Source organism: Vulpes lagopus, chromosome X (assembly GCF_018345385.1).
Source record: "Vulpes lagopus strain Blue_001 chromosome X, ASM1834538v1, whole genome shotgun sequence".
Lineage (NCBI taxonomy): Eukaryota > Metazoa > Chordata > Mammalia > Carnivora > Canidae > Vulpes > Vulpes lagopus.
Window position 1 is genome coordinate 35,793,661 of NC_054848.1, and position 21,874 is coordinate 35,815,534.

The window sequence follows — 21,874 nt, forward strand, 5'->3', positions numbered from 1 at the left end:
GTGTCTCTGCCTCTCTCTCTCTCTCTCTCTCTCATTCTCTGTGTGTGTCCCTTGTGAATAAATAAATAAAAAACTTTCATCTCTGTTGTCACTCTTTGAGAAGATACTAAGTTGTAGTAGTCATCTGTCCTTTTAACACTGGTAATAAAAGCAACCATGGCTGATTCTCTCCTTCCAGTAGTAAACAGTGTTTGATTTTTATTTGGTTCATAGAGACCCCTATCTGTGCTATATACAAAACATATCATTGAATTGACATTCATAGATATTGTTTTGTTTTCTCTTAGGTATGATGCATTGTGTATTCTCCTTCGTCACAGCAAGAATGTACGTTTTTGGTTTGCTCACAATGTCCTTTTTAATGTTTCCAATCGCTTCTCTGAATACCTTCTAGAGTGCCCCAGTGCAGAAGTGAGGGGTGCATTTGCAAAACTTATAGTTTTTATTGCACATTTTTCCTTGCAAGATGGGCCGTGTCCTTCACCTTTTGCATCTCCTGGACCTTCTAGTCAGGTAATTTTCCTGGTTTTCTTTCTAATGATTAAATGCTTACAGATCGCTTTCCTGAAAGTTTGAGTCAGCAAATATATGTGCATCTGTTTGATATGTGTGTGTATGCACACACCCCACACCATCTGATATCTAGGAGTTTAGTAAAAGTATTTTACAGCAATGAATAGCAATTATTGGCGCTTTAAAAGCAACAGAATTTTCTGTGTTCGTTTAGTTACAAGCGGTGGCTTAATTGTACACATTGTTATGTAGATTATCTATAAAGTTTTTGTGTAATGGACCTCCATTTATTAAAAATTAAAATATCATGAAGGCTCTAGATAAAATCTACCTCAGATCTTCATTCCCTAAAATGCAACCCTTTTTAATCATTTCTTTTGTGATTAGTCCTTCCAGAAATTTCTGCCTGTATTTGTATGTGTTTGCGCTTTTTATGCAAATAGAATTATATTGTCCTATATCTTGTCACTGAAATGAAAAATAGCCAGTGCTTTATCCTTTACAGGCCTACGACAACTTAAGCCTGAGCGATCACCTACTAAGGGCAGTTCTCAATCTCTTGAGAAGGGAAGTTTCAGAGCATGGGCGTCATTTACAGCAGTATTTCAATCTGTTTGTAATGTATGCCAATTTAGGTAAGAATTTAAGTTCTTCTAAATCTGTTTTAATGTATTCTATTAAGTGGCAAAGTCCTTTAGTCTAATGATGAGACATTTTTCAGTGCACTTTTCACCTTGTACTTTATAGTTCTTTTTGCATATCTCCGCAGTAGACACAGGCCAGAATCTGTGTCCTTTTTTAGAGAGCGAGAAAGTGGTGGGGGAAGGGCAGAGGAAGAGAGAATCTTAAGCAGGCTTCACTTTCAGCCTGGGGCCTGGCATTGGGCTTGATCTCACTACCCCGAGATCATGACCTGAGCCAAAAATCAAGAGTTGAACACTTAACCAACTGAGCCACCCAGGCATCCTCCAAATCTGTGCCTTGGGCAGCCCTGGTGGCTCAGTGGTTTAGTGCCGCCTTCAGCCCAGGGTGTGATTCTGGAGACCTGGGATCGAGTCCCACATCAGGCTCCTTGCATGGAGCCTGCTTCTCTCTGTGCCTGTGTCTCTGCCCTTCTCTCTCTGTATGTGTCTCATGAATAAATAAATAAAATCTTCATTCATGAGAGACAGAAACAAAGAGAGAGAGAGGCAGAGGGAATAGCAGGCTCCATGCAGGGAGCATGGACGTGGGACTCGATCCCGGGTCTCCAGGATCACACCCTAGGCTGAAGGCGGCGCTAAACCGCTGCGCCACTGAGGCTGCCCAGAATCTGTGTCTTAATCATACTTTTATCTCCTAAAGCGGTGGTGCCAGACCTGTCTGGATATGAAAATACTGATTCTTAGGCCCCATACCACACCAACTTAAGTAGAATTCTCAGAGCTATCACAAGGAATCCACATTTTCGAAAACTCCCCAGATGGTTGATACTCACCCAAGTTGAGTGACATGGTGAGTCCTTGAGTAAAGGACTTGGTCTGAACATAAATTTTTGTTGGAGTAAACTGAATTAAAATTACATATAATATAAATATTGAATTACCCTATTATTTGTTACTGCCTCTGCTTAATAACTTACTTTCTCAAAGTAATCTAACATTGCCTGATCAGTGATCCCAGAATACTTCACTTAAAAGTATATTGTTATGCTATCTTCTGCTTACTCTATTGGTTTTGATTGTATTCAGATTTTTATGTTGCTCCCCAGCGAGATTGCAAAGATCAGAAGTTTTCACACAATGACACTCAGTAAATGTTTTTTAAATGAAAAAGATGTACAATTAGGAATATTATGAAAAATCCATCCATCCATTATCTTTTAGTGTTTGTTCATTGGCTTTGTATGGGGTGGTAAATTTCATTAAGAATATAAACGTTTGTTTGTTTTATTTAAGTAATCTCTATGCCCAACCTAGGGCTCAAACTCACAACCCTGAGATGAAGAGTCGCATGCTTTTTGAACTGGACCAGCCAGGCAACCCTAAAATTATAAAAAATTCTTATCAATCAGGTGCTCATGCACTGTTTCCAAAATGATTAATTTATTGACATGCCATTTAAAATCTTACTAATATTTTGCCAGCTTGGAAACTGATTCAAAGACTTAGCAGATAATAACTTCTTTAAAAATTTTTGGGGTGCCTGGGTGGCTCAGCGGTTGAACATCTGCCTTTGACTCAGGGCGTGATCCTGGAGTCCCTGGATCAAGTCTCACATCGGGCTCCCTGCATGGAGCCTGCTTCTCCCTCTGCCTGTGTCTCTCTGCCTCTCTCTGTCTCTCATGAATAAATAAAATCTTTAAAAATAAAAAAATAAAAGTTTAAAATAGGGGGTGCCTGAGTGGCTCAGTTGGTGAAACGTCTGCCTTTGGCTCCAGTTGTGATCCCCAAAGTCCTGGAATCTAGCCCTACATAAGGCTCCCCGCTCATGCATGCATACACATACTCTCTCTCCTCTCCCCCTATCTATCTCAGATAAATAAGAAGAATCTTTAAAAAAAAAAAAAAAAAAAGTTAAAGCTTAAAAGAGGGTCACTCGGGTGGCTCAGTTGGTTAAGCATCTGACTTTGGCCCAGGTCATAATCTCGGGGTCCTAGGATCAAGCCCCATGTCGTGCTCTGTCCGCACTCAGTGCAGAGTCTGCTTATCTCTCTCTCTCTGCCTCTCCCCCTGCTTATGTGCTCTCTCTCAAATTTAAAAAGTATTTTAAAAGAAATAAAAGTTTAAAAGAAAAGAAAAAAATACCTTATATCCAAAATTAAGTTCTATAGACAAATATCCCTGTCATTACATGTTTTTTGTGCGTGAACTTACTAATCAGTTTACCTCTGGTCCTTTAACATAAGCACATTCTGCTGCTTTGTCTCTGTATTTTGTCTTTTCCTTTACCTTTCCGTACAAGAGATGCTTGGTTATTTGTAGTTGAGAACGGAGAAAATATTCATTGCACAAACAAGCAAGTGGAATCTGTATTTCAAACTTAAAAATACCAGGGACGCCTGGATGGCTCAGCGGTTGAGCATCTGCCTTCGGCTCAGGGTGTGATCCCGGAGTTCCGGGATTGAGTCCCACGTTGGGCTTCCTGCATGGAGCCTGCTTCTCCCTCTATCTGTGTCTCTGCCTCTCTCTGTGTGTGTCTCATGAATAAATAAATAAAATCTTAAAAAAAGGAAAAAACTTAGAAATATCAAATTTAGGAATTCATAAAAATCCTATTCTGTTCAGCTTTCTTTTTAGATACAGCCTATTCACAAAGCATTACATCATTGGTCTGTAATATAATCTAATTAAGATTTCCCTGCTAAAAGCAAATACAGATTCATAAACTTTAATATGAAATTCTTAAAACCATATATGCTTTGGTGTTCAGGATTATTTAGATTTAAGAAAGGTAAGGCAATGTATATACTATGTAATATCCCTATAGCAGGGTCCAAGACAGCACCTTATTATCATACACATTAATATTTCCTTGGAGTTCAGGATTATTTAGATTTAAGAAAGGTAAGGCAATGTATATACTATGTAATATCCCTATAGCAGGGTCCAAGACAGCACCTTATTATCATACACATTAATATTTCCACAGTAAAGCATGAGTAGTCACTCTGAGAGAGGGGATAAAGACTAAATAGCCTCTTGTCAGTTCAGGCCAGCTTTTCCCACAAAACATGTTTTGACATCAACTTTAGGAAAGAAGTTTGTATTTATTATAAGTGCTTTTTGAATCTCAGGATTTCAGATAAAGGATTGTGGGCATTTATTTATTTTTATTTTTTATTTTTTAAAGATTTACTTATTTATTCAGAGAGAGAGAGGCAGAGACACAGGCAGAGGGAGAAGCAGGCTCCATGCAGGGAGCCCGATGTGGGACTCGATCCTGGCACTCCAGGATCACGTGCTGGGCTGTAGGCGGCGCTAAACTGCTACGCCACCGGGGCTACCCGTGGGCTTGTATTTATTATACTTCTTGGAATATGACAATATAAAGGATAGTCTATCGTCTAATGGGGTATAAAAGCAAATGAAAAGGTAACTGCCAGAGCACCTAGATGGCTCAATTTAGGTTTAGTGATTGGATATTAAGGAGAGGGGAACACAGAAGAGATGTTAAATGATGCCCAAGATTCAACCGAGCAGATAGCAGTGCCATGTACCAAGAGGGAAGAACACGGATAGGGGAGTAAAATGAGTTTAGTTTGGGCAAATTGAGTGTGAGCCTGTTGGGCACCCAAATAGTGATGTTCATTATTCAGTAGAACACTTAATATATTTGTCTGGAAATATTTTGGAATCATCTGGACAAAAATACCTGGAACTTGAAGCCATTAGAGTGGGTTTGATCGTCCAGGAAAAGCATACAGATAGTCTGGTGTGGGAACTTTGAGGAGCAACCATTTTTCAGAGACAGAGGAAGGAGGACTCACAAACGAGACCAAGGAGAAGAGGTTGAAAGAAGAGAGGAATCCAAGAAGGAGAGGAAGCAGTTATGGTTTAGTACTGTTCTTTAGCTTTACCCCGGGAAAGTGGGCAGAAACCAAACTGACATGGGCTCAGAGTGGGAAAATAAGAAAATTGAGATGCCACCAACTTTTTAGGCATGGTTTCTTTTCTTTCTTTCTTTCTTTCCTTTCTTTCCTTTCTTTCCTTTCTTTCCTTTCTTTCCTTTCTCTCTCTCTCTCCCCCTCTCTCCGCACAAGCAAGGGATAGCAGCAGGGAGAGGAAGAAGCAAGACAGCCACTTTACCAACTGAGCCACTCAGATGCCTCTAGGCATGGTTTTCAAGTAGCTTAGTTGTAGAAGAAAATAAAGAGGCAGTGTATACAAGCATTCTTAATTCTCAGAGTTTTTATCATCCTCCCTTATGATGAGGATTGCAGTCTAGGCTAGTCCCCCAGACTCTAAAGCCATAGAAGGTGTTCATTTTCTTTCCTTTTTTTCCTTTAATTTTTTTTATTGGAGTTCAATTTGCCAACATACAGCATAATACCCAGTGCTCATGCTGTCAAGTAAGTGTTGATTTCCTTGATGCCTGGTTTGACTGGAATATCATAGGCTTATAAAAACTTCAACCCGGGCAGCCCCTGTGGTGCAGCGGTTTAGCACCGCCTACAGCCCAAGGTGTGATCCTGTAGGCCCAGGATCTAGTCCCACGTCGGGCTCCCTGCATGGGCCTGCTTATCCTTCTGCCTGTGTCTCGGCGTGTCTCTCTCTCTCTCTCTCTCTCTCTCTCTCTCTCCCTCCCTCTCTCTCTCTCCCTCCCTCCCTCTCTCTCTGTGTGTCTCATAAATAAAATATTTTTTAAAAATAAAAAATAAAAACTTCAACCCAATTATACCATGTAGATTTTCTGTTCTCGTCAAATCATTCTAAATGCTAAAAGTAGTCTTCTGATTCGAAAACTTACAGAAAAAATATTTTAGATAACTGCTTTATTATGAATCCCTTCACCATCCTAATTTTTTTCTCTTTTGTATTCTTCTTCATTGTAGGTGTGGCAGAGAAGACACAGCTTTTGAAATTGAATGTGCCTGCTACCTTTATGCTTGTGTCTTTAGATGAAGGTCCAGGTCCTCCAATCAAATATCAGTATGCTGAATTAGGCAAATTGTACTCTGTTGTGTCACAGCTGATCCGCTGTTGCAATGTCTCTTCAAGAATGCAATCTTCAATCAATGGTAAAGTCAAATGCTCACTCCTTTACATTGATTTTAAAATACTGCTGACCATACATAATACCCAGTTAAAAGTATTTAAGTCTGACAGTCTGTGCTTTGGAATATTTTAATAATATTTTGGGTTCTACACCTTTATCACATGTTTAAAGGGGATCTTTTTTTCCTCTCTACTTGTTATGAGGTTGATACTTTATTTATGAAATAGTTTAAGAATTAACCTTTTAAGTTAAGTTTGCATTTTATCATCTTTGGTCTGTCTGATCATTTTCATACCTAATATTACTTTCTTACTTCATAGTACTTAGGAATATTGATTTTAAATGTTATTTTTTTAAAATCCAAAACTCCTAAGCTGTTTTCTGTGGTGAAGGCTGTATTATTTTATTGTGGAGAAGCCTATTAGTTTTTCATTGATGACAAATCTGTATTCTAGGTAATCCTCCTCTTCCCAATCCTTTTGGTGATCCTAATTTATCACAACCTATAATGCCAATTCAGCAGAATGTGGCAGACATTTTATTTGTGAGAACAAGTTATGTGAAGAAAATCATTGAGGACTGCAGTAACTCAGAGGAAACTGTCAAACTGCTTCGCTTTTGCTGCTGGGAGAATCCTCAGTTCTCATCTACTGTCCTCAGTGAACTTCTCTGGCAGGTTAAAGGACAATAAACATTCGTATGCCTCTCTGATTTGATTTATTAATCCTTTAAATAAGTTTTTCACCATGTCTTTCCTATTTTTAGGTTGCATATTCCTACACCTATGAACTCCGGCCCTATTTGGATCTGCTTTTGCAAATCTTACTGATTGAAGATTCCTGGCAGACTCACAGGTAGATCGTCCTTCTTAGTTGACCAACTTTTAAACTAAAAACTGCCAATCTGCGTTTTTTTTGGGGGGGGGTGGTTGGGGGTTTTTGGGGGGGGGGGTTAACCTCCTGGAGATCTAATAAAGGTTTTACATTAAAACAAAAGCTTGGGCAGCCCCACTGGCACAGTGGTTTAGCGCCGCCTGCAGCCCAGGGTGTGATCCTGGAGACCCTGGATTGAGTCCCACGTCAGGCTCTCTATATGATGCCTGCTTCTCCCTCTGCCCCCCCCCCCCTCTCTCTCTCTCTCTCTGAATAAATAAAATCTTTTTTAAAAAAATAAAACAAAAGCTTAAGAATGAATAAAAAGGGGGCACCTGGGTGGCTCAGTCAGTTAAGCATCCATCTCTTGGTTTTGGCTCTGGTCATGATCTCAGGGTCCTGAGATTGAGTCTCAAATCAGGCTCCGCACTCTGCTTGGAGTCTGCTTGAGATTTTCTTTGCCCTCCTGCTTGTGCTCTCTCTCCCTCCCCCCTCTCTTTTTCAAATAAATAAATGTAATCTTTATAAGAATAAAAGGAATGAATAAAAAATTCCTTCTTCCCTCATTTGATTTCACTTTTTATTCTTTGACTGCCCATTTGCATACTTACTACTAGCTTTGGATTTTTTTTTTTAATTAAGGAAAACTAATAGAAAATAAAATATATAAAAAATAATAATTAAGGAAAACTAGCATAGACTTTTGGTAAATACCTTAATTTCATTGATAGGGTTATTTTAGGATTAGATTACAGTAGTTTTAGAATGAGTCCTATAAGGTCACATTTCGTTATATAAAAATAGTCCTTAGGTAAGTAAGTACAGTCAGTTCCCATTATTCATGGAACTTATTTTCTATAAAGTCACTGTGAATACTGAAGGAGGGAATGCAAAGGCGTTATTCCTAGGGGAAATACGAGATTAGGTTCCTGCAAGCTTCTGGTTGGTTTTTGTTAACTAGTCTATACATAACCTTTTTTTAAATGTGTGTTTCTTTTTAAAGACGCCTTAACATACATTGCTGACTTGTTAACAGTGACCTCCCAATAACCTGTGTCTGATAAAGTAACAAAATATTTTCTCTGCAAAGCCTTTTTGGGCTTAGGAATACTACGCACTTCAGAACTACACATTTGAGGGGGTGTCATTTTAAACCATGAGATCAATAGAAAGTACAAACATGTGGGAAAGGTGTCACTAAACTGCAAAAAGGACACTCCTGTACAATATAAAGTGCCACTTTGTTCTGCTTTAGCTGGTAACATACATGTTCAGTGACTCCAATTTTTTTTTTTTTTTTGCCACCTAGCACATAACCACAAAAGCACCATGCTATTTTTTACCATTACAAATAAAGTTTACCAAGTAGGAAAAACCACAAATACAAAATCTGTGAATAATGAACATCAGCTTTAGTTTTTCAGTATATGAGAATTTGAGTGCAGTTTTTCTCTTTAAACTGAGGTTATCCAGCATAACTATCCCTTCAGACTTCATCTATTATCTTTTAATACCTAAAATTATATAGATGGTGAAGTATGTAATTAGCTGACAACTCTGCCAGATTATATAACTTCCCTCCCCATATGGATGATAGTATAATACTTGATTTTCGGAAACAGTTCAAAATTCATATATTCTATCAGTAGTTAAAACAGCAATTTGAAGACAAGTTCTGTAACGACAAAATGCTTTAAGATGATTCATAGGAGCACCTGGGTGGCTCAGTCGGTTAAGCATCTGCCTTCAGCTCAGGTTATGATCCCAGGGTCCTAGGATCTAGCCCCTGGACTCCCTGCTCAGCCGGGAGTCTGCTTCTCCCTCTGCCTCTTCCCCTTGCTCTTGCTCTCGTTCTCACTCACTCTCTCAAAGTATTTTTTAAAAAGAACTTAAAATTTTGAGTCTTAGTGGGGATTGCAAATGTCAGAATTCGTGAATTAATATTTCCAAGTTATCTCTGAAATTACCATCATAGATTTAAGTTGTATTGTTCTAAAAATAGTTATTAAACCAAAAATCAGTTTTCATGACACAAGAAATTGAGTAGTTCCAAAACTATAGCCATATATTTTGAACACCATCCAGTACCCTTCTCAGTATGATTATAGAATTTTTGAAACTTTTCTTAAGGGATGCCTGGTTGGCCCAGCGGTTTAAGTATCTGCCTTCCTTCGGCTCAGGGAGAGAGCCCTGGGTCCTGGGATTGAGTCCTGATCGGGCTCCCTGCTTGGAGCCTGATTCTCCATCTACCTGTGTCTCTGCCCCTCTCCTCCCTCCCTCCCTCCCTCCCTCCCTCCCTCTCTCTCTCTCTCTCTCTCATAAAGAAATAAAATCTTTAAAAAAAAAAAAAGAAGAAGAAGAAAAACTTAAGAGTTGTTTTTAGGGGCATCTGCGTGACTCATTTGGTTAAATGTCTACTCTTGGTTTCGGCTCAGGTCATGATCTTGGGATTGTGAGATAAGGCCCTGCATAGGGCTCTGTGCTGGGCGTGGAGCCCACTTAAGATTCTCTCTCTTCCCCTGCCTTTCCCTCCCCCTAAAAAAGCATAGTTGTTTTTAACTGAATCTTTCACTCTTTTCATTTCAAAATACTGTAAGCATTATAGCTTTAAACCAGTCCTTTATATCTTAGCTCTCAATTCATTATAGTAAGCGATAATGGTAAAGGCAATGTGCTATATTAAATATGGACAATTGACTGTTGTGTAATGAGTTTAGTAAGGTATTATTATTTTGAATCACTGGCCCAAACTTGAAAATAACTTTCTCATAGTGAGCTTTTAGTTCATTCGGTAAGCAGTGTTTGAATATTTATGGAGTATCTACCATGTGTCTGGCACAACCAGGCATTGAATGGGAACAAGGCGTACAAAGATAATATTGATAAAAGATGGCATCTGAAAGCACTTAAAACTACTGGGAAGAAAATGTGATGTGGCAGAAATAATGGCTTAACACTTCATTATCACTTGACAAAACTGAAGGCAAAAACAAGATACACTGAAGTGTTTCAGATTAAACAGCCAAAAGCCTGTATATGATTGATTAGTGTGAAATCAGTAAACCTTACAAGATTGCTGGAGTCATGATTTCCAAACCAAAGATTTTATGAATGCATGTAATGCAAAAACAAATTGGAATTTTTATTTGGAACATTCTATTAAGTAAAATTTATGGTTTATGTAAGTATTCTTTTTCTAATTACTACCCAGGTAATGTTTCCTTATGGAGGTAAAATTCACTTACAATATTCACCATTTTCATCATTTTAAAGTATACAATTCAGTGGTTTTTAGTAAATTCATAGTATGCAACCATTTCCACTAATTCCAGAACATATTCATCCCTGCAAATGGAAACCCCATAACCAATTAAGCAGTCATTCTCTATTACCTCCTATCGCCCAGCAACCACTAATCTCCTTTCTGTCTCTGTGGATTTGCCTAACCATAGGCAAATGTCCTTTTGTGTCTGGCATCTTTTACTTGGCATAATGTTTTCAAGATCTTACATGTTAGAGCATGTATCAGTACTTTATTCCTTTTTACGGCTGAGTAACATTGCATTTTGTGGATGTACCACATTTTGTTTATCCATTCATCTATTGTCAGACATTTGGGTTATTTCTACCTTTTGGCTATTGTGAGTAATGCTACTATGAACATTCATGGACATGTCTTGTTTTTTTTTTTTTTTTTTTTTTTTTTTACATGTCTTGTTTTTAAATCTCTGTTTTCAATTCTCTTGGATATACCACAGAATTGCAGACAGGTAATTATTATTTTTTAGTTAAATTGTAAAAATATTCATAACTTACCATTTTAACCATTTTTAAGTGCACAATTCAGTGGCTTGAAGTATATTCATAATACTGTGTTACCATCACCACTATCCATCTCTAGAACTTTTTCATCATCCCAAACTGAAACTTCTGCATTAAACGATTACTCTCTGGCAGCCCAGGTGGCTCCAGGGCGTGATCCCGAGATCGAGTCCCATGTCAGGCTCCCTGCATGGAGCCTGCTTCTCTCTCTGCCTGTGTCTCTGCCTTTCTCTCTGTGCGTCTCTCATGAATGAATAAATATTTTAAAAATAAAAAGAATAAATAAACGATAACTCCCCATTCCCCTCCCTCCTCTCCAGCTCCTGGTAACTATTATTTTTTCTTTGATTTTGCCTATTCTAAATACCTCATAAAAATAGAATCATACAGTATTTGTCCTCTTGTATCTGGCCTAGTTTACTTAATGCCTTTAAGATTCATACATGTTACAGGGGTGCCTGGGTAGCTCAGTTGGTTAAGCATCCAACTCTTGATTTTTGACTCTGGTCATGATCCTCAGGGTTGTGAGATCTAGCCCCGTGTAGCGTTCTGCACTCAATGGGGAGTCTGCTGGAAATTTTCTTCCTCTCCCTTTGCCCCTCTACCCTATTTGCACGTGCTTGCACTCTCTGAAATAATAAGTCTTCAGAAAAAAAAAAAAGACTGCCACATATAGTATGTGTCTGAATGTCATTCCTTTTTAAGGCTGAATAATAATCAGCTGTATGTATATACACCACATTTTGTTTACTGTTAGGTGATGTTTTTAACACAAAAGAGCACATTCTACCCCACAGCCATTTCTTAAGTTGCTTCTTGGGCCGGGCAGGGATAGGGACAAGGAATCATTGACTATCACTCTGGTCAAGAACTAAAATGAAATCATCCATCATTGGCAAATCAGCTAAATAGTAGCATTGGTGAAAATTGCTTTGCTCTATAGCTCATTATTAGAATTCAGGTTTGTTTTGTACTTCTAAATTATATCACCATTTCATAGTCACTGGTTACTTACTTTCAGCAATGCAGTTTTATAAAAGGTACTGACCTGAAGCAAACTCTTAAGTATAGCAGTCATAAACTTAGTTGTTAGTTAACTTTAAGTCTGTATTACTTCTGGTATCCTAAAGTAACTTCAGGTAATGTCTTTGAATTACATACATAGCAAAGCCATTTTGGATTGGTAACATGTTGGTAAGAGCACAGACTACTGAGTGGCTGTATGACCTCCAGCAAGCTGTTTAACCCGTCTGTACCCCTCTTCTCATCTGTTCAGGGAGTCAATAACTGTACCTGCTATCCAGCATTAGATGACATGACTACATCAAAAATCTTTATTGAGTGGCACATAGTAGGCACTCCATAAATGTTAGCTGCTATTTGATTTTACAAATTTTTATATTTGGTTCTTTTTCAGAATTCATAATGCACTTAAAGGGATCCCAGATGACCGAGATGGGCTGTTTGACACAATCCAGCGCTCTAAGAATCACTATCAAAAAAGAGCATACCAGTGTATAAAATGTATGGTAGCTCTTTTTAGCAATTGTCCTGTTGCTTACCAGATTCTGCAGGTGAGGATTTCTTTTCTTAATTTTGTAGAAATCTGGATCAGAATTAGGGATTCCTTTTTAAAGAAAGGAACAGTGAAAATTTGGACTTGCTATTTTAAGTTAACTTTGAAAAGTATTCTAAAACCTTTTCCATACATGGTTTTATTTTCTTTTGAAGGGCAACGGAGATCTTAAAAGAAAGTGGACCTGGGCAGTAGAATGGCTTGGAGATGAACTTGAAAGACGACCATACACTGGCAATCCTCAATATACTTACAACAACTGGTCTCCTCCAGTGCAGAGCAATGAAACATCAAATGGTTATTTCTTGGAAAGATCACATAGTGCTAGGATGACACTGGCAAAAGCTTGTGAACTCTGTCCAGAGGAGGTATTTAAAAAAAAAAAAAGCCACAAGTGTGCAGCAGATAGAAATGGAAGAAAGCAATTTTACTTTATAAGCCAGTGTTTATGTATTAGTGATAATGTCAAAGAAATTTTGTTGGGATTTTGTTTGCTTTAGTGTTTACTACATGTAATCTTAAGTTAACAAGAGAGCCTTCTTTCATAGAAATTTCTGAAACCAAAAAAAAAAAAAAGAAAAAAAGAAAGAAATTTTTGAAATCACCTGAAATGTAGTCTTTCTGAGAGGACCCAAGTCAGGTTTTTTTCATCTGCTTTAATTAATCTTCAGTAGGGCAGCCGGGGTGGCTCAGCCGTTTAGTGCCACCTTCAGTGATCCTGGAGACCCAGGATTGAGTCCCACGTCGGGCTCCCTGCATGGAGCCTGCTTCTCCCTCTGCCTATGTCTGTGCCTCTCTCTCTCTCTCTGTCCCTAATGAATAAATAAATAAAATCAATTCAGTAAAAGGAAAGTTGTGGGTCAGTTCTGTAGGTTTTTAAATTTTTATTTCAGATAGTAAAAACTTAAATTTGTCTACATAATTCTTTATCTTTAAATATTTAAAATTAGGAGCCAGATGACCAAGATGCCCCAGATGAGCATGAGTCACCTCCACCTGAAGATGCCCCATTATACCCCCATTCACCTGGATCTCAGTACCAACAGGTAAATAAGGATTGATTTGTATTTTTATCCCCTAGAATCGATTCTTATGCTTTATTTAAAGGGTGGCTAAGATTTTTGTTGTGACTGCAAAGTAATAAAGGGATTATGTAGACTACCTTTAGAGCATGATCAAAAAAGGAATAGCTGGGGCAGGGTCATGATGTGATGTGTTTGAACTTCCCCCTGTGGTGTTTTCATGGTCAAATGGGTGCCCTTCTTTGTACTTAGTAAAAGTGTATGACAATTGATGTCAACATAAAATGATAGTGTTTCGGACAGAGGGTTAGGACATTTCCTGTTAGGCTGAGTCTGCAAACGGATTCCAAAGACATTTAAGATGTGGCATTGAAGGAGATTGTTCTTGATTATTTAGCCTAAGACTTCAGTGACACTCAAAATTGTTGAAAAATATCAAGCATTTGATAGATTTCCATAAAGTTTCATCTAAAATCAGTAAATAAAAAAAAAAAAAATAAATAAAAAATAAATAAATAAAAAAAATAAAAAAATAAAAAATAAAAAAAAATAAAATCAGTAAATAAAGTTTCGATGAAGATACTTTAAAAAAACAAAACTTTGGGGATCCCTGGGTGGCGCAGCGGTTTGGCGCCTGCCTTTGGCCCAGGGCGCGATCCTGGAGACCCGGGATCGAATCCCATGTCAGGCTCCCGATGCATGGAGCCTGCTTCTCCCTCTGCCTGTGTCTCTGCCTCTCTCTCTCTCTCTCTCTCTCTCTCTCTCTCTCTCTCTCTGTGACTATCATAAATAAATAAAAATTAAAAAAAAAAAACAAACAAAAAACAAAACTTTGTTTTCTAAAACCAAAGATGTGACTGATTCAGATCTTTTGAGGCAGTGGTGCTCAAAATAAATAAGCATCAAAATCCCCTGGTGTAGCTCGCTGGCTTGGTTGGTAGAGCACATGACTCTTGATCTCAGGGTTGTCTGTTCAAGCCCTACATGGAATATAGAGATTACTTAAAAATAAAATCTTTAGAGATGCCTGGGTGGCTCAGCGGTTAAGCGTCTGCCTTCAGCTCAGGGTGTGATCTTGGAGTCCCAGGATCGAGTCCCACATCGGGCTCCCTGCATCCCTGCATGGAGCCTGCTGCTCCTTCTGTCAATGTGTCTGCCTTTCTGTCTCTCATGAATAAATAAATAAAATCTTTTTTAAAAATAAAATCTTAAAAAAAAAACCTGGTGGGCTTGTTCCAAAACAGATTTTTGGGCCCCACCCCAAGTTTCTGATTTATTTAGGTCTGAGGTATAGAACCAGAAAAATCTACATTTCTGACACATTCCCAGGTGATTGATGCTACTGCTAGTCTGGAAGCCATACTTTCAGAGCCATTATTTAAGGCATTCTTTGTTATATTTCAGGATGGAGGGCCTCCTGGGTGGGTGGCTCAGTTGGTTAAGCATCTTGACTTTTGTTTTTCTTTTTTTGTTTGTTTGGTTTTTTTTTTTTTTTTTTTTTTAAAGATCTTATTTATTCATAGACACAGAGAGAGAGGCAGAGACAGAGACAGAGGGAGAAGCAGGCTCCATGCAGGGAGCCTGATGTGGGACTCAATCCCGGGTCTCCAGGATCACACCTCAGGCTGCAGGCGGTGCCAAACCGCTGCACCACTGGGGCTGCCCAGCATCTGACTTTTGATCTCAGCTCAGGTTTTGATCTCAGGGTTGTGCGTTCAGGCCCCACATTAGGCTCCACATTGGGCATGGAGCCTAATTTTTAAAAATTGGGGGGATGGAAATAGAAGCATACTTAATAGTTAGAAAATGCATATTCAACATTTATTTTCATAATACAAATTATAGAAAGTAAGACCTAAAATGTCCTTGACTGGTCGGAATGTACAGAAAAATGAGGTTTCACGGGTTTAAAAGGTTAAAGCAAATTGAAAAGAAAGTTACTTTGATCAGCCTTGAGAAAATTCATATATTAATCAGGCCTGGTTCATCCATGTTTCTTTAACATTGTATTGTTTTCAGTGACACTATTCTGTGTTCAAGGTTGCTGGTAATGCAGATCTCATATGACCAGTCAGATTCGTCATTATCACATAGAAGCTTCAAGGTGCTTAGAAGAGTCAGAATAGATGTGTTCTAGCTCACAAATCTTTTTTTGTGAGTGTTGTTGACATAAGCAGTAACAAGCTGCGATCCCTTATATGTTGGACTTAGGTCTAAATGATTTGGGGCACTAAAAATCACTTTGACTAAATATTTGTACAGACCTACACTGCTTTTACTTGGGGTTGCATTTAGGCTAGCTTTTCTCTTCCAAACCAGTTTTTTTCCTTCACCAATGGCCCAAGGATATTTTACTTTCTGTAAGTCCTGGGAGTAAAAGAAATGTTTACATGTCCACAAATTTTTGCCCATGATTTTTAAAGTTTAATATATGAACATTTTTAACATAAATCTCTTTTCCCCTCCCAGAATAACCATGTGCATGGACAGCCATATACAGGCCCAGCAGCACATCATATGAACAACCCTCAGAGAACTGGCCAACGAGCACAAGAAAATTATGAAGGCAGTGAAGAAGTATCCCCACCTCAGACGAAGGATCAGTGAAATGCACATAATTAACTGGTTCCATCAAGACTGTGCACCCAGGCCTTACAGTCCAACCTTTTTCTGTGTCTGGCTAATAATTTAAAACTAGAAAAACTATTCCTAATCAACATGGAGTGGAGAGTTTATTCACTGTCTTATCTGCAGAAATTTGCTGTCAATATATAACCCGCCTGCAGTGGAAAGTGTATAGTGTTTTGTAATAAATGGCCTGATGCTAATGTGTAAATGGCAAAGGTGTATATAGTATATTAATGTTTGACTGTTAATTCTTAAGCAAGAAACTTTTTTCTTGAGGAGACTCACAGATCTACAAAAACTACAAAAGTTAATTTTCTCGTTCTACCCACTGCACTCTGCAACCAGTGTTGCCTGCCTCGTGGCAGTTGGATCTACTCCTTTACAAAAACAAAAAAATACACCAACAGCAACAAAACAGAGCCCATCCATGTCAACCACACCAATAGTTTCATGTTAATTCTTTGCCACTGGAGTCAGTTTTACTAAGAGCAATGATGTAAGGCTGGTAACCTTTAAATTATTTGGTTGATGTGGAAAATTGGTGATGTAACATTGTTTCTAGATCTTTTTCATTGCCTTTTTATTCTGATACTAGGTTAATCACTTTGAAGCTATAGTTATGCTGTAACATTTAGCATGGCTTCACACCAGGTTAGTGTAGCCAATGAGGAAAAATTTACCATAATGACAGCAGTTGTCCCAGTGTGACAGCTGTATTGCTCAGAGCTTTTCCTTCTTACACCTAGAATATAAATATAAAACAAGGGGAGAAATGTGATAAAAGGCGGTTTTCAGTTACACATATGTTGCTTATGTCTAATGTTTGACAGTTCGATTTCTGGGTGGGATAAAGAAATTTAAGTATCAGTAATGGGAATTTTTAAAGATTTAAAACAAATATGCAAAAATTTGCTATGCCAGAATGCTTGGAGCATAATAGAAGACTGTATTTGGTGTGCTTGTTTTGTTTCTTTGGTAGAGCTTATTAGGTGAATCTTCTAAAACTTTCCTTCTGCTGGACCCCAGTGAAGTGGAAGTCAACAGAGTCCCACAGTACTTGGAGCACCACTGCACCAAGATGTTTAGCTGAGTTTCTGCTCAGTCAGTTTTACTTGAAAGCAAGAATTGTCCTAGCTCCTTTTCCATTATTCCAAAATTTGAATGTTCGAAGCAGGGTCTGATTAAAAAGGAAACTACTGGTTAGTTAATCTAATTGAAGTATCATAATTTCAGCATAAACATTTAATTAAAGATAAGGAACTCATTGGTTAATACTGTATTTAAAAGAGAATTGGTAACTTGAATGTGTGTAATTTTTGGAACCTGTCTAAAAACCAAATACCCCTGCAAACAGATACAGTCCACCCTATTCTATTTAAATATTTTGCTGTTTTATTTTATAGAAATTATTTTGCTGAATTCACAAATAGAATTTGATTTACGAAGAACTTTTTGTCCTGTGGTGTGTTTTTGGTTTTGTTTTTGGGTTGGTTTTTTGGTTTTGGTTTTTGTTTTTTTGTTTTTTTTAATTCTTTGTCCATTTTTATTGTTTTTGTTTTTGTTTTTTGAAGGACTGCATAATAAAATGAATTCTGTGCATAGCCTGCTTAGGCATGACACTGAATTCAGGAGTTCAGACGCATTGAGCTTTTGTGCACAGAAAGATCTGACCTTAGGCCCTTGACTAAAGATTTAGAGAAAACAGGATGTTGACACTGTAAAAGTTTCCTAACATAATCAATCTTGTACTTTTTGTATGTTTTTTATATACATGTATATTTAATGAGCACAAGCTTGGTTGTATTTTTTACAATTTAGTTAATAGGAAAATGTTTTGTCAAAAAGGCTATAGTTGGAACTGAACAAAGCAGAAACAAAATTGAGAATTGCTTTATTTTGTGATTAAAAGGGGCAGGTATTTAAGATAAAGCTTTGGGTATCTTATTTGCAGTACTCTCTAGTCCATCTATGCTTTTAGGTTTTCTGTAATATTAGGAAATTTTGACACAAGATAGATCCTGTTTTTACCTTAAGTATATTACATCCGAGTTTGTTAAGTTTGAGCAGAAGTCCTACACACTGTTTGCAATTCCAATTGGTGGTTTTAATTCCAAAGTTCCTCATTTCCAGGCTTCCTTAGCAATGAACAAAATAGGTTCACTTTATTTGGACAATTTGCTATCCTTAAATACACCATCTCACCAGATGGGAGATTGTTTTTGTATTTCCCGCTCCTTAACCAAGTATGTGATGTACTTAATTTAAAAACTCGAATGACTTCCTAGACCCGAAAAACTTGACATTTGAAAAGGCTGTGAATTTTTCTCCCTCTAAGGAGATCCCACTTGTGTTGCTTTGGATTGGTAATTCCCCTTGTGCCTGGTGAGGGCTTGTGAATCCTTTTCCCCTCCATTTGAGGAAGAGCCATCTGTGCTATGTCCAGGATCGAGGGAAAGTGAACAGGGAGATTTATTTTTGTGCGAATTATTTTCTCTATTTAACTTCTTAAGCATTAACATAGAAGAAATTTTAAGGCGCATGTTATTATAAGAGCAACAGTAATGGTGGTGTTGAGGTCTTTCTGAACATCAATGGCACATTTTAAACTTCCAAGTCTTCAAAGTGCCTAAAGATTATTTAATTCTCCCTCAACTGATTTCTTGAGCCATATATATAATTCCTACTTTAAATGTTTGTTCCAGAATCACTAGTCTTCCTTTCAAAGAAGTACCCCCACGAGTCTAAATGGCATGATTACTTCATAGAAGACCATAGAATCTGTTAACACAAAGACTAAAGCTATTTTTGTTGTTAATCTGTGAACAAGGGCTTGGCCCTGTTGGAAATAAGTATTTCGTGCACAACTTGGTGAAAACCATATTGCTGCTGTTTCTAAGCCCTCCACCAACCAAATTGTGCTCGGCAGTGTAGAGGCAGAAATAACATAAATCATATTTGGGGGTTTTTGTCTTTCCTTGATTTTTCTCTGATAGTTTCCCAATCTTGTGTCTTTTAGCTGTTATATATACAAATTTAGAATTATTAAAATGTTTTCTATTTTTTTCACAATTAACTTTTATTAGTGAATGATAAGTAATCCTAGTAGTGGTTAAAAAGATGAGGAGCCTTTTTTATTGAAGCTACGTCTGTAAATGAAAGCAACAGTCTGTGAATTTTCAGATGACTACTCCAGCAAAATAGTTCCTTTCACTTTTTTCCCTTGGTATTTTTCCAGCTTCTGTTCTCCCATGAACTCTTTGCTGAATTTTGTGGTTAATTTCGTGGATATATCCTGCCTTATTTAGAATTCTAACTGGATAAGAAAATTGCCTTTTCCTTATAAGTGCCCAACTTTGGTCTCTAGCTGGAAGGTACTATACTACATACTTTAGAGAAAGGAAAACAACCTCCTTCCCGCCCCACCCCGGTTTTGTGTTACTGAGAGAAAAAAAAAAATTCAGTGCTGGTTTTGTAGTAGTGCTCAACCAAAATTGGTCCTGCACCTACATGACTGTTTAGTGTTTGAAAATAAGGTTTTGGGTGTGATACATCACTACAAAAAGTGCTAAATGTGTTAATAAGAACTTGCTGCCGACTGTATTTATAACAATTATTTTACATTTGCAGAAATGTAGCGCTTTTCCTCCAAATTTCATAGGTGTAAGAAAAAAAGGGGGAAAGGTGCACCATGTTTTAAACTTGCAAATAATTTTTTTTGAAATCCAGATTCCCCAAAGGAAATTCACCACCCAGACCACACACTTCTCAGCCTTTTACAAGCCAACAGACTGACGATTGTCCACAGTTCCTAAGATTTAGCACATATACAAAAATAAAACTTTATAAATTAAATTTCGGTTTTCCCTTTTATTTATTAAAATAAGATGCCTAACGGAGATAAATTACAGGTGTAATAGATTTAATGGGAATTTTTTAAAAAGTGTCTACAAAGTAGAGAATTTTGGCCCTCATTTTTTATCTCCAAGGTGTATTCACATCTAAGTTCATAAATTGTGATCTAATTGCTTACTTAACAGTTCAGTCTAAAACAGATTTGGCAAACACTCATGATGTTTAAAAGTTCATTTAAATATCCAAAGTGCAGCAGGTCACATGTTTTGAGGGGAGTTACAGAAGTGAAAATTCTCCAGCAGATTTCATCTACTCTGCTTTCTAGTATCTGCAAAGCAATTCTTTGTTGGCAGTATTCCAAAGAAAAAGGACTTTCACAGAGGCCTGGTGGTGTGTCCTTTAAGTTGGGGTACTGTGAGGAGTACTGTTAAAGACCTAGCCCAGATTCTCTGCATTTTGGAAAACTCCACTTAGGTTAAACCATTTGAACTTTTAAAGATTTTAATTTATGAGAGACACAGGCAGAGATGTGGGCAAAGGGAGAAGCAGGCTCCATGCAGGGAGCCCAATTTGGGACTTGATCCTGGGACCATGGGATCACATCCTGGGCCAAAGACAGGTGCTCAACTGCTGAGGCACCCAGGCGTCCCTAAACATTTGAACTTTATTCTTAGCAACATGAATACACTTAATTGAATGAAAATGTACATAGCCACTGATATTTTGAACTGTTCATTGTAACCTGACAATTGACAGGTAGGTAAAAAGTTTAAAGTTGGGGGTTACCCTCTTGCACTGTTGGGAATGGGAACTGGTGCAGCCACTCAACTGTGGAGGTTCCTCAAAGAGGAAATAGATCTGCCCTACGACCCAGTAATTGCACTGCTGGGGATTTACCCCCCAAAGATACAGATGCAGTGAAACGCTGGGACACCTGCACCCCAATGTCTGTAGCAGCAATGTCCACAATACCCAAACTGGAAGAAGCCTCGGTGTCCATCGAAAGATGAATGGATAAAGAAGCTGTGGTCTATGTATACAATGGAATATTCCTCAGCCATTAGAAACGACAAATACCCACCATTTGCTTCGACATGGATGGAACTGGAGGGTATTATGCTGAGTGAAGTAAGTCAGTCGGAGAAGGACAAACATTATATGGTCTCATTCATTTGGGGAATATAATAGTGAAAGGGAATAAAGGGGAAAGGAGAGAGAGTGAGTGGGAAATATCAGAGACGGTGAGAGAACATGAGAGACTCCTAACTGGGAAACCAAGGGGTGGTGGAAAGGGAGGGGGGAGGGTTGGGGTGACTGGGTGACAGGCACTGAGGGGAGCAATAAAGTTGGGGGTTACATAAAAGGTTTTCATAACTTTTTTAAGATTTTATTTATTCATGAGAGCTACAGAGAAACAGGCAGAGGGAGAAATAGGTTCTTCCATGCAGGGAGCCGATGTGGGACTTGATCCCAGGACCTCGGGATCACACCCTGAGCTGAAGGCAGACGCTCAACCACCGAGCCACCTAGGAGTCCCAATAACTTCTTTAGGGATACAAAGTCTCAAAGGAAATCTCTTCAACCACAAACTTTTGTCCATGAAACACATTTCAGACCCATGTAAAAAATCACCAATTTTAAAAGCATTCTTTTTAAATGTGTAAGACTCCAGAGTATAGTAGTGGGAATGCTTTTTAACTGTCCTCTGAAAATGAGAAGTCCTCTCCTTGTGCTCCATTTCATCCAGAAATGCCATCTTATGATGTGATGCCCCAGTAAGCAAAATCCCTGGCTGATATTTCAGGGTATCAAAATGTGAGGAATCCCATTTCGTAGTAACCCATAGCAAATACTTTTTTTTGATATCCGGAAATAGTGTTTCATTGTGTTGG

At 38.1% G+C, this 21,874-nt stretch overlaps 1 protein-coding gene across 4 annotated transcripts in view; it reads left to right on the top strand.

The window, feature by feature from the left end:
• Nucleotides 1–17,578, top strand: part of USP9X (ubiquitin specific peptidase 9 X-linked) — a 487,376-nt gene extending 469,798 nt beyond the window's left edge. For all 4 annotated transcript variants that reach the window (XM_041740837.1, XM_041740836.1, XM_041740839.1 and 1 more), the window contains 9 exons: nt 288–513; nt 1,019–1,148; nt 6,047–6,232; nt 6,666–6,886; nt 6,976–7,064; nt 12,322–12,478; nt 12,636–12,848; nt 13,431–13,526; nt 15,972–17,578. In XM_041740837.1, the coding sequence (XP_041596771.1) occupies nt 288–513; nt 1,019–1,148; nt 6,047–6,232; nt 6,666–6,886; nt 6,976–7,064; nt 12,322–12,478; nt 12,636–12,848; nt 13,431–13,526; nt 15,972–16,109 (1,456 nt within the window). In that variant the 3' untranslated portion in view covers nt 16,110–17,578. The remainder of the gene's footprint in view (nt 1–287; nt 514–1,018; nt 1,149–6,046; nt 6,233–6,665; nt 6,887–6,975; nt 7,065–12,321; nt 12,479–12,635; nt 12,849–13,430; nt 13,527–15,971) is intronic.
• Nucleotides 17,579–21,874: the final 4,296 nt, after the last annotated feature.